The sequence below is a fragment of the Schistocerca serialis genome, chromosome 4 (genome assembly GCF_023864345.2).
Source record: "Schistocerca serialis cubense isolate TAMUIC-IGC-003099 chromosome 4, iqSchSeri2.2, whole genome shotgun sequence".
Lineage (NCBI taxonomy): Eukaryota > Metazoa > Arthropoda > Insecta > Orthoptera > Acrididae > Schistocerca > Schistocerca serialis.
Window position 1 is genome coordinate 971,530,341 of NC_064641.1, and position 13,048 is coordinate 971,543,388.

Genomic DNA, 13,048 nt, shown 5'->3' on the forward strand with positions numbered 1-13,048 from the left:
CTCTGTACATCTATATACACAAATGACCAGACAGATAGGGTGAACAGCAACAATTTTCTGACAATCTCAGTCGGTCCGTTGCAATTAGGGGACATCGGCTAGTATGTACTTTTCAATGTCAATAAACCTTACCGACAGCTGTACACTTTAAGATATTTTATTTTATTTTGAAAGCAACCAGTTTCGGCAATTCGTGTTGCCATCTTCAGGCCCCGTACGCTATACAATAAGTTCTGCACGGTTCACAGAAGAGTTTCTGTGAAGTCTGGAAGGTAGGAGACGAGGTAATGGCAGAACTGAGGTTGTGAGGATGGCTCATGAGTCGTGCTCGGGTAGCTCAGACGGTAGAGCACTTGCCCGAGTTCGTGTCTCTGTCTGGCACACAGTTTTAATCTGCCAGGAAGTTTCATACAATAAGTTCATTGACACTGAAAATTTTCTGATGCTGTAGTTTATGGAAAGTGTCATCTTTGAGTGATTGTAGGAAGATTCAGGACGTCTTAGACAGAGTTTCTATTTTATGAAATGGATGGCAGCTTGCTCTAAATGTGGGGAAATGTAAGTTAATAAAAATGACTACGAAAAACAATTCTGTAATGTCTGAATACAGTATTAGTGGTGTGTGACCTGACAGAAAATCTAGGCATAATGTAGCAAAGTGATAGGAAATGGAATGAGTGTGTAAAGAGAAGGCAAGTGGTTGACTTTAGTTTTTTGGGAGAATTTTATGGAAATGTAGCTTAGCTATAAAGAAGTCTGCAAATAGAATACTTGTGTTTTGAATGCTGCTCAAGTGTTTGGAATCCATACCAGATTGTATTAAAGGAATACATGCAATTATTTCAGATTTGAAATCTGTTACAGGTTTGATCAACGCGTATTGCAGAAATACTCTGAGAACTGAAATCCGAATGCCTGTAGGGAAGAAAATATCATTTTTGTGAAGCACTATTGAGAATATTTAGATAACTGGCATTTGTGACAGACTGCAGAACGATTCTACAGCAAGCGACATACGTATCACATAATGACCACAAACGTAAGGTAAGAGAAATCGGCACTGGTACAGAGGAGAACAGATAGCCACTTTTCAGCTTGCTCCATTTACAAGTGTAGCAGGAAAGATAGTGACTAGAGGTGGTAAAAGGTATCCTCCGCCACGCACCGTACACTGGCTCGTGGAGTATTTTACGTCTGTGTGAATTTAGGTGACGTACCAGAACGCGGAGAAAGATGCCGACAGACTCACCTCTTCCCCGCCATGGTCCAGCGCACGGTGGCAGAAGTGAGTGTGTCCCTCTTGGCCTTCACGAAGTACTCGACGTCCTCCAGTGGGTGGTAGTCACAGCTGAGGTTTATCTCCCGCAACTTCGAGCAGGTGTCTGCCAGGAAGCGCAGCAGCACGGGCCCCGCACCTCTCCGATTCTCGAACACTTCCAGGCTCTGCAAGTGTTCCAGGCATGACACCAACTCCGTGTACTGTCGGTCGGCCAGTAAGTTGTTGGCGATTATCAGCTTCTCTATCTTCGGACACTTCTCAAATATGTACTTCAGGAGCTGCAGGGAGAACAAATTGCAGTGTATTTGTTAGTACATCAGTATTTTCCATAGATTACATCTCATTATGGGATGTAACTATTCATTTACTATTGTCATATTTCATACACTGAAACCAACCTTGTCAATACCAGTATTGCTATTAATATTCTCTACGAATTTATACAGCTGCATTCTCGTTAATGTGAAAATGAGTGTAAGAACACAATCTACATCCACACTCAGCAAACCGCAGTGAAGTTGGAGCGTGCCGGGACATGTATCATGTATTAGTGCCACTTAAAGTTCATGTCACAACTGGATGAACCGGTTTTGAAACATTTCCTCACCCAGTAGATAGTGCGCAGTGTTCTCGACCTACCTTGCTTTGCTTATTCAATATTGTCTTCCCGGTAGCTGCGTCTGTCTCACCTAAATCACACTGAAATTAAGAAGCCAGGATCCTAGGTTAAGTTTTCCAAAATCAAAAGTCAAGATCGTATTCACTGTTGAACATTTATGTCAACCACAGTGCGATTTATTTGTTATCACTCGCACACACAATATTCATGTGACCAGGCCTCTTACACTTAATCGTCAAGTTAATATATCATACTTTATAATTTCCCAGGGTTAAAATGATCCTTTCTAATTGGTTTTGAAGTTAACTATAGGGTTTTATTACTTAAATAACATGAGTGAGCTGTATCAATTTAAATACAGGGAACTAACTTATGCATCCGCCGTGGGAATTCCCGACTTATAACCATAGCACCTCTTGAACAATAATTTTTACATATTCAAATTTACTTAATTCTTAATTAATGCACTTACAAAGTTGAGACTGGAGTCATTTTACGAAGAAAATATAGGTAGCAAAAGTATCAAAACAGATCTCGGAATTATACAGTAGTTTGGTCCCAATTGGCACTTAAAGTCATACAGGCTGCAGATTTCAAGTCTTAATATCTATTTAATTAATAGACTTTAGCTTAATTTAAACACTTTGCTGGAATCAGTAAAATTTAGGCTTTCTTTTGGATGCAGTCTTCTAGCTGAATTCGATCTATTAGCTCACTCGAATTTTATTTAATATGTATTGCACAATATATGTCATTGTTCATAACTGTTAATATGATGCATTTCCAATAAAACTAATTAGCTCATTACTTTCAGAATGGACATTAGAATATACTGAAATAATAGATTTTACAAGGGGAATTTTATTTAAACTATTTCTGAATTGCGGCTACACGGGTAGCAGGGGTTGTGTGGCGTGGGCTGGGCGGTTTTTTAGGTTAGATGGCCTTGGGCAAGTACAGAAAGGGCAACAGCCTCAACGGGTGCGGGGCAAAGTCAGGACATGCGGGGACCAAGCAGCAATCGGTATTATAATTGTCAACTGTCGAAGCTGCGTTGGTAAAGTACTGGAACTTCAAGCGCTGATAGAAAGCACCGAAGCTGAAATCGTTATAGGTACAGAAAGCTGGCTTAGGCCAGAGATAAATTCTGCCAAAATTTTTACAAAGGTACAGACGGTGTTTAGAAAGGATAGATTGCATGCAACCGGTGGTGGAGTGTTCGTCGCTGTTAGTAGTAGTTTATCCTGTAGTGAAGTAGAAGTGGATAGTTCCTGTGAATTACTATGGGTGGAGGTTACACTAAACAATCGAACTAGGTTAATAATTGGCTCCTTTTACCGACCTCCCGACTCAGCAGCATTAGTGGCAGAACAACTGAGAGAAAATTTGGAATACATTTCACATAAATTTTCTCATCATGTTATAGTCTTAGGTGGAGATTTCAATTTACCAGATATAGACTGGGACACTCAGATGTTTAAGACGGGTGGTAGGGACAGAGCATCGAGTGACATTATACTGAGTGCACTATCCGAAAATTACCTCGAGCAATTAAACAGAGAACCAACTCGTGGAGATAACATCTTGGACCTACTGATAACAAACAGACCCGAACTTTTCGACTCTGTATGTACAGAACAGGGAATCAGTGATCATAAGGCCATTGCAGCATCCCTGAATATGGAAGTTAATAGGAATATAAAAAAAGGGAGGAAGGTTTATCTGTTTAGCAAGAGTAACAGAAGGCAGATTTCAGACTACCTAACAGATCTAAACGAAAATTTCTGTTCCGGCACTGACAATGTTGAGTGTTTATGGAAAAAGTTCAAGGCAATTGTAAAATGCGTTTTAGACAGGTACGTGCCGAGTAAAACTGTGAGGGACGGGAAAAACCCACCGTGGTACAACAACAAAGTTAGGAAACTACTGCGAAAGCAAAGAGAGCTCCACTCCAAGTTTAAACGCAGCCAAAACCTCTCAGACAAACAGAAGCTAAACGATGTCAAAGTTAGCGTAAGGAGGGCTATGCGTGAAGCGTTCATTGAATTCGAAAGTAAAATTCTATGTACCGACTTGACAGAAAATCCTAGGAAGTTCTGGTCTTACGTTAAATCAGTAAGTGGCTCGAAACAGCATATCCAGACACTACGGGATGATGATAGCATTGAAACAGAGGATGACACGCGTAAAGCTGAAATACTAAACACCTTTTTCCAAAGCTGTTTCACAGAGGAAGACCGCACTGCAGTTCCTTCTCTAAATCCTCGCACAAACGAAAAAATGGCTGACATCGAAATAAGTGTCCAAGGAATAGAAAAGCAACTGGAATCACTCAATAGAGGAAAGTCCACTGGACCTGACGGGATACCAATTCGATTCTACACAGAGTACGCGAAAGAACTTGCCCCCCTTCTAACAGCCGTGTACCGCAAGTCTCTAGAGGAACGGAGGGTTCCAAATGATTGGAAAAGAGCACAGATAGTCCCAGTCTTCAAGAAGGGTCGTCGAGCAGATGCGCAAAACTATAGACCTATATCTCTTACGTCGATCTCTTGTAGAATTTTAGAACATGTTTTTTGCTCGCGTATCATGTCATTTCTGGAAACCCAGAATCTACTATGTAGGAATCAACATGGATTCCGGAAACAGCGATCGTGTGAGACCCAACTCGCCTTATTTGTTCATGAGACCCAGAAAATATGAGATACAGGCTCCCAGGTAGATGCTATTTTTCTTGACTTCCGGAAGGCGTTCGATACAGTTCCGCATTGTCGCCTGATAAACAAAGTAAGAGCCTACGGAATATCAGACCAGCTGTGTGGCTGGATTGAAGAGTTTTTAGCAAACAGAACACAGCATGTTGTTATCAATGGAGAGACGTCTACAGACGTTAAGGTAACCTCTGGCGTGCCACAGGGGAGTGTTATGGGACCATTGCTTTTCACAATATATATAAATGACTTAGTAGATAGTGTCGGAAGTTCCATGCGGCTTTTCGCGGATGATGCTGTAGTATACAGAGAAGTTGCTGCATTAGAAAATTGTAGTGAAATACAGGAAGATCTGCAGCGGATAGGCACTTGGTGCAGGGAGTGGCAACTGACCCTTAACATAGACAAATGTAATGTATTGCGAATACATAGAAAGAAGGATCCTTTATTGTATGATTATATGATAGCGGAACAAACACTGGTAGCAGTTACTTCTGTAAAATATCTGGGAGTATGCGTACGGAATGATATGAAGTGGAATGATCATATAAAATTAATTGTTGGTAAGGCGGGTACCAGGTTGAGATTCATTGGGAGAGTGCTTAGAAAATGTAGTCCATCAACAAAGGAGGTGGCTTATAAAACACTCGTTCGACCTATACTTGAGTATTGCTCATCAGTGTGGGATCCGTACCAGGTCGGGTTGACGGAGGAGATAGAGAAGATCCAAAGAAGAGCGGCACGTTTCGTCACCGGGTTATTTGGTAACCGTGATAGCGTTACGGAGATGTTTAATAAACTCAAGTGGCAGACTCTGCAAGAGAGGCGCTCTGCATCGCGGTGTAGCTTGCTCGCCAGGTTTCGAGAGGGTGTGTTTCTGGATGAGGTATCGAATATATTGCTTCCCCCTACTTATACCTCCCGAGGAGATCACGAATGTAAAATTAGAGAGATTAGAGCGCGCACGGAGGCTTTCAGACAGTCGTTCTTCCCGCGAACCATACGCGACTGGAACAGAAAAGGGAGGTAATGACAGTGGCACGTAAAGTGCCCTCCGCCACACACCGTTGGGTGGCCTGCGGAGTATCAATGTAGATGTAGATGTAGATGTAGAATTCTGTACAATGAGGCTGAATGTCACAGAATCTGTAGTCGGATTCTGAGTAGTGAAAATGAAAAAAAAATACAAGTTCATTGCTGAACTAAGTTACTAAAGCAGTGTAAAACCAAAACAGGATATCAGTGGGCAACCCTGCTTCATTACAAAGTGAGTGGAAGAGGGGATGACCCACTGTGTCATCTATTAGGGTTTCTTTCCATTCCATTCATGTACGGAGCACAGGAAGAATGATTGTTTGAACGCCCCTCTGCATGCTGTAAATAACCTACTCTTGTTCTCACAATCCTTATGTGAGCAATATATATAAGGGGATGTAGTATATTTATAGAATTATCATTACAAGCATGTTCTTGAAGCTTTTAACAGGCTTTCTCAAGATATATGTAAACTATACGAGTTGGTCGACGTTCAGAAGCAGTCGGAAATTACCACGACTACTGACAAACGATTGACAGCTGCTGCGAATTGGTGTGTCGGAAGAACTCCCGAGAGTCGTGTACCTGTGATACCTCTACCAGAGGTACCTCTTCTCCTGTGGATCCTGCCTCCTCTGCAGAAAGTACAGGATCTGTCATTACCTGTCCAACTGACTTTGCGTGGCTTGTACAGGGCGGACGGTGACCAAGGAGGACTCAGGCTGTCGTACCGATCCCCCTAACCGACAAGTTCGAAGTGCCGTCTTTCACTGAAACCCAGTGGGACCCACTACACCTGTTGTGGGGAAACCTGTTTTGTCCAGTGTCGGGAGGAAGCAAATGCAAAAGGGTAGGGGTCAATTAATCGTCAGCACTTTGAATGTACGGTGAATGGTGGTACCCCTCAGGGAAATGGCAGCAAGGGACGGGAAAGAACATCAGGTGCACTCAGTGCCTGGGGGGGGGGCCTCATTCAACATGTTGAACGGGCTGTTCCAGGAGTCATTGAAAGAATAAGTTGCAGCCAACTACAGACTGTGGCACACATTGGAACAAATGATGTCTGTCGTCTGGGCTCTGAAATCATTCTTGTGTCATTCCAACAACTGGCAGAGAAGGTTGAGAGGACCAACATTGTGCGTGGAGTTTCAATGAAGCTCACAATTTGCAGCATTGTCCCCGGAAGTGATGGTGGCCCTTTGGTTATGAGTAGAGTGGAAGGACTGAACCAGAGAATTCAAAAGTTGTGTGACAAACTAGGCTACAACTTCCTGGACTTGCACCATAGGGTTGAGAACTGTAGGGACTCCCTAAGTAGGTCAGGCATGCACTACACATCAGAGGTAACTCACTGTGTGTGGGATTCACACAAGGGTTTCTCAGGTTAGGCGACTCTCCATCCAATCCAGATAACAATAGATGTAGGAAACCCAGAAGTATCAGTGTAAGATCGAAAGAAATGTCTCCCACAGGTGAGAGTATTGAAATCCTAATGGTTAACTGTACAATACAAGAAGAATGGGCAGCTTTGAGAGATGAAATAGTGGAGGCAGCAGAGGATCAAGTAGGTAAAATTATGAGGGCTAGCAGAAATCCTTGGGTAACTCAGCAGTTATTGAATTTAACTGATGAAAGAAGAAAATATAAAAATGCCATAAATGAAGCAGGCAAAAAGAAATACGAACATCTCAAAAATGAGATCGACAGGGAGGGCAAAATGCTTATGCAGGGATGGCTAGAGGTCAACTGTAAAGATGAGCGCAGATGGAAAACCAGCCCTAAGCAAAGAAGGAAATGCAGAAAGGTGGAAGGAGTATATTGAGGGTCTATACAAGGGTAATGTACTTGAGGGTAATATTATGGAAATGCAAGATGACGTAGATGAAAATGAAATGGGAGATATGATATGGCTGAAGAATTTGACAGAGCATTGAAAGACCTAAGTCAAAACAAGGCCTGGGAAGTAGACAACACTCCACAACACTCAGCCATGTGAGAGCCTGTCATGGCAAAACTCTTCCATCTGGTGAGAAAGATGTACGAGACAGGTGAAATACCCTTAGACTTCAAGAAGAATACAATAATTTCAATCCCAAAGAAAGCAGGTGTTGATAGATGTGAAAATTACCAAACTATCGGTTTAATACGTCACGGTTGCAAAATACTAACACGAATTTTTTGCAGACGAATGGAAGAACTGGTAGAAGCCGAGTCACCGAAGATCAATTTGGATTCTGTAGAAATGTTGAAAAATGTGAGGCAATACTGGCCCTACAACTTGGAAGATGGGTTAAGGAAAGGCAAACCTATGTTTCTAGCATTTGTAAACTCAGAAAAAGCTTTTGACAATGTTGACTGGAATAATCTTGTTCAAATACTGAAGGTAGCGGGTGTTATTTACAGGGAGCGAAAAACTATTTACAACTTGTACAGAAACCGGATTGCAATTATGAGTCAAAGGGCATGAAAGGGAAGCAGCAGTTGAGAAGGGAGTGAGACAGGGTTGTAGCCTATCCCTGATATTATTCAATCTGTACATTGAGCAAGCAGTAAAGGAAACAAAAGAAAATTTGGAGAAAGAATTAAAATTTATGGAGAAGAAATAAAACCTTTGAGGTTTGCCGATGACATTGTAATTCTCTCAAAGACAGCAAAGGACCTGGAAGAGCAGCTGAACAGAATGGACAATGTCTTGAAAGAAGGAAATGAGATTAATGTTGTAAGGGATCTGTGATCCCACGAACACAGATACTAGTATCCAACACCCAGGTCAATAGTAGACAGGAGTCGATTGTCGAGCGCTGCAGGAGGCAGTGAGAGGAGTGTCGAGTGAGCGGCAGTACTGAGAAGATGGGCAAGAAGGGTGGTCGAGCCGAGTATGGTGTCAATGGCGGATGTGCCGAATGAGGAGTAAATTGTAAATTCACAGAAGTGTAACAAATGAGCGCGTCCCCATTATCATTGTGGGGTTGACCCTCATCAATACCGATTTGTGAGTGATATAAAACCGAAAGTGACAAGTGTCGAATTTTGTGTTTCGCATGAACCGCATCTGCCAGTAACGACCGTCGATTGCAGTGAGGATTGTTGTGAATGTTAACCATCATCATTGTGTGTGACAAAGTACTTAAAAATCAGCAACCAATAACAGATATAACCGTAATTAAGCGTGTAAGGCGAAGGTAGCCACTGCCTCAGAATTTGCACGCAGGTTGCAGGCTGAGCTGTCTATTTGTAGCATCGTACCCAGGGTCGATCGTGGTCCTCCGGTTTGGAGCAGAGTGGAAGATCTAAATCAGAGGCTCAGACAACTCTGTGGCAGTATCGGATGCAAATTTCACGACCTCCGCTATCGGGTGCAGAATTGTAAGGTTCCCATTAATAGGTCAGGCGTGCACTAAAGTGCGCGTCATTTATGACGGCGGGCAAGTTTAGGTTCTTTCTGCGCATCTGACGTCACAAAACACAGTCAGCCGATGAACAGAGAACGACGTTGCCAGAACTCGACTGCAGTGCAGAGCACGGACGAGTGTCTTAAGTTTTAGAAATGTTCAGTCATAAATAAAGTAATCGAACAAAAGCAAAGTCTTGATAGCAGACTTTTTTTATAGAAAGTTTGGAAAAAGCATTCTTTATACCAACAGCTTCATATTCTATTAATTAATTAAGCCAAACAAGCAATAAGCCTCCTAATTCAGGTGATAGCAAGGAAAGGTGTTTGTATCATTCTCACGAACCGCTTTTTTGCAATAAAGAAAAGCGGTAATTGTTTATTTCCTATTGTACTTCGATGAAACGTGAGCAATTCGTAGTCATACCAACAGTATTTGTCGGTATTTTGCTTGATATTTTAGAGTACTCCAGGACTTTTGTTAAACGGAATGCGGGGAGCACGTCTCTTAGCAGCGAAAGGGTTAGTGCGGCCGTGATGGCTTTACTTCATAAACTGCGCGCTCCCGCCTAAACGTAAGTTGGCGCTGCTTCTCTTGGCGTGTACATCGTTTGCAACTGGCAACGCAGCAATCTCCCGCATCTGGGCGGGCATGCGCAAGCCGCCAAGATAAAAGAATTGAACTATAAATGCAGGATGCGGCTACTAGAGTAGTGGAGTACGTGTGGTGTGCACACGGAGCTGTTTCAGGTTAGAGAACTCCTCCCTTGGGAGCAAAGATGATTTGCATGTCAAATCAACCACAGCAACCACGGAGATTCTTGGTCCTCGCAGATCAGAGATAGAAAGATTAATATGATTTTAGTAAACTGCAGGAGCATCCCAGGAAAGGTCCAAGAATTAGTATCGCTTACTGAAGGTGGCATTGCACAGTTAGTATTGGGAACAGAAAGCTGGTTGAAACCAGACATCAGGGACAATGAAATCCTAAGTTCAGACTGGAATGTTTATCCTAGGGATAGGTTAGTCGCCAATGGTGGCAGCGTGCATATTGCAGTAAAAAATTCGATAATATCTAGTGAGGTTACCACGGACTCCGAATGTGAATTAATCTGGGTGAAATTGAGTATCAAATAACGGTCAACAATGGTTATCCAATGCTTTCATAGACCACCTGGGTCAGGATCTGTAGTTGTAGAATGCTTCGGACAGAACTTGCACAATATCATTAGTAATTTTTCTGATTGTGCCGCTGTAATAGGGGGTGACTTCAACTTGCCCGGTATAGATTGGAAGTGTTATGCCATCAAAAGTGGTGCCAGAGACAGAGAATCATGAGCCATTGTCCTGGATGTCTTGCCCTAAAATTACTTTGAGTAGATAGTTAGAGAACCAACTCGAGAGGATAATGTTTTAGACCTCCTGGCAACAAACATACCTGAACTTATAAAATCAGTTAACGCAGAGAAAGGTATCAGTAATCACAAGGCTGTGACAGAATCTATGATGACGGGTCCTACAAGGAATGTTAAGAAAGGTAGGAAGACATATTTGCTCAGCAAGGGTGACAGGATATAAATTTCAGAATATCTCAGCAGTTAGTATCAAATATTCGGTGATGAGGACAAAGATGTGGAGAACAAATGGAAAAAATTCAAAGGCATCGTTCAATATGCCCTACACAAGTATGTTATGAGTAATGTTTTAAGAGATGGAAAAGATCCACCATGGTGTAATAGTCATGTTAGAAAAGCACTACATAAACAAAGAGCACTTCAACTCAGGTTCAAGAGAAGTAAAAACCTAGGTGACAAACAAAAGCTGAACAAAGCGAAAATGAGTGTAAGGAGAGCAATGAGAGAAGCGTTCAATGATTTTGAAAGTAAGACATTGTCAACAAATCTGAGAAAAAACCCTAAGAGAGGCTGTGTCGCCTGGCCACCAAGAGCTGTTGCACAATGATTTGAATCACGGATCCAGTTATATGGCTCCCTCCGTGTATAGCAATTTTACGACTATGACGTGTGGGGCCTGAAGATGGCATCAATGTAATGCCGAAACTGATAGCACATAGAATTTCATAAAATAAAATAAATTTCTACAATACATACAGCTGTTGGTAAATTATCGCATCAGGAAGTTCATGCCAGCGTCCATAATGGATCAACGAAGACTACGAGATTTTGGTTGTATGTAAAATCAGTAAGTGGGTCAAAATCATTTATTCATTCTCTTGGTGACCACACTGGCACCAAAATGGAAGATAACAAAGAGAAGGCTAAAATACTGAATTCGGTCTTCTGAAGTTGCTTCACCGTGGACTTTCAATCATCGTACGAACATCGAAGTGGCAGATATTGAGATAACTGATCACGGAACTGAAAAGCAGCTACAATAGCTTAATAGTGGAAAGGTTTGAGACCCAGATGAGATACCTATAAGATTCTATAAAGATTATGCAAAAGAACTTGCTCCCCTTCTAGCAGTAATTTATTGCAGATCGCTTGAGCAATGAAAAATACCTAACAACTGGAAAAAAGGCAGGTCATTCCCGTTTTTAAGAAAGGCCGTAAGACAGATCCAGACAGTTACAGACGTATATCATTGATGTCAATCTGTTGTAGAATTATGGAACATGTTTTATGCTCAAGAATTATGACATTTTTGGAAAATGAACATCTCCTTTATAAAAATCAACATGGATTCCACAAATAGGAATCCTGTGAAACTCAGCCCACTCTATTCCTCCATGAGATCCACAGCACAGTGGACAATGGTGATCAGGTTGACGCCGTGTTCCTTGATTTCAGTAAGGCATTTGACACCGTCCCTCATTGCCATTTAATGAAAAAAATATGTGGTTACGGAGTATCACAGCAAACCTGCAATTGGATTCAAGACATTCTTGCAGACAGAACTCTACATGTTGCTCTTAATGGAACTAAATCGACAGGTGTAAAGGTAATATTCGGAGTACCACAGAGAAGTGTGATAGGACCGTTGCTGTTAACAATATACATAAATGATTTAGAAGAAAGCATCGGATGCTCTTTAAGGCTATTCGCAGATGACACAGTTGTCTATACCAAAGTTGCAACATCAGAAGATAATATGAATTTGCAGAACAACCTGTAGAGAATTGATGAATGGAACAGACTCTGGCAGTTGACCCTGAACATAAATAAATGTAACATATTGCGCATACATAGAAAAAGAAATCCACTACTGTACAGCTACACTATTGATGACAAACACATTGAGACAGTGTCTGCCATAAAATATCCAAGTGTAACTATCCAGAGTGACCTTAAGTGGAATGACCATATAAAACAGATACTGGGAAAAGCAGATACAAGACTCAGATTCATCGGAAGAATCTTAAGGAAATATAACTCATTCACAAAAGAAGTGGCTTATAAGGCACTTGTTCATCTGATTCTTGAGTATTGTTCATCTATCTGGGATCCCTATCAGGTAGAACTGGTAGAGAAGATAAAGAAGATCCAACAAAGAGCAGCACATTTCATCACGGGATCTTTTAGCTGGCGAGAGAGCATTACAGAGATGTTATACAAACTCCACTGGTAGATGTTACAAGAGAGGCATTGTGCATCACAGAGAGATTTCCTATTGAAATTTCAGGACAGCACTTTTCAAGAGGAGTCCGACAACATATTACTTCGCCCCGACATACATCCCGTGTATTAACCACGAGGAGAAAATTCAAGAAATTAGAGCCAATACAGAGACTTACCGACAATCAATCTTCCCACACACTATTCAGGAGTGGAACAGGGTTGCAGGGTCAAAAAGTGGTAGTGAAAGTACCCTCCACCACACATCATTAGGTGGCTTGCAGAGTATGATGTAGATGTAGATGAAAGGGTGAAATGCTTAACTCAATTTTCAAATGTTCCTTTACAAAGGAAAACCCAGGAGAATTGCTCCAATTTAATCCTCAAACCACTGGAAAGATGAATTAAATAAGTGTTAGTGTCAATGGTGCTGAGAAA

At 41.7% G+C, this 13,048-nt stretch overlaps 1 protein-coding gene across 6 annotated transcripts in view; it reads right to left on the reverse strand.

Annotated features, from left to right (window-relative positions):
- The window catches only part of LOC126473630 (F-box/LRR-repeat protein 7-like), a 135,789-nt gene that overhangs the window by 54,370 nt on the left and 68,371 nt on the right, over positions 1 to 13,048 (reverse strand). For all 6 annotated transcript variants that reach the window (XM_050100809.1, XM_050100810.1, XM_050100813.1 and 3 more), the window contains exon 4: positions 1,250 to 1,557. In XM_050100809.1, the coding sequence (XP_049956766.1) occupies positions 1,250 to 1,557 (308 nt within the window). The remainder of the gene's footprint in view (positions 1 to 1,249; positions 1,558 to 13,048) is intronic.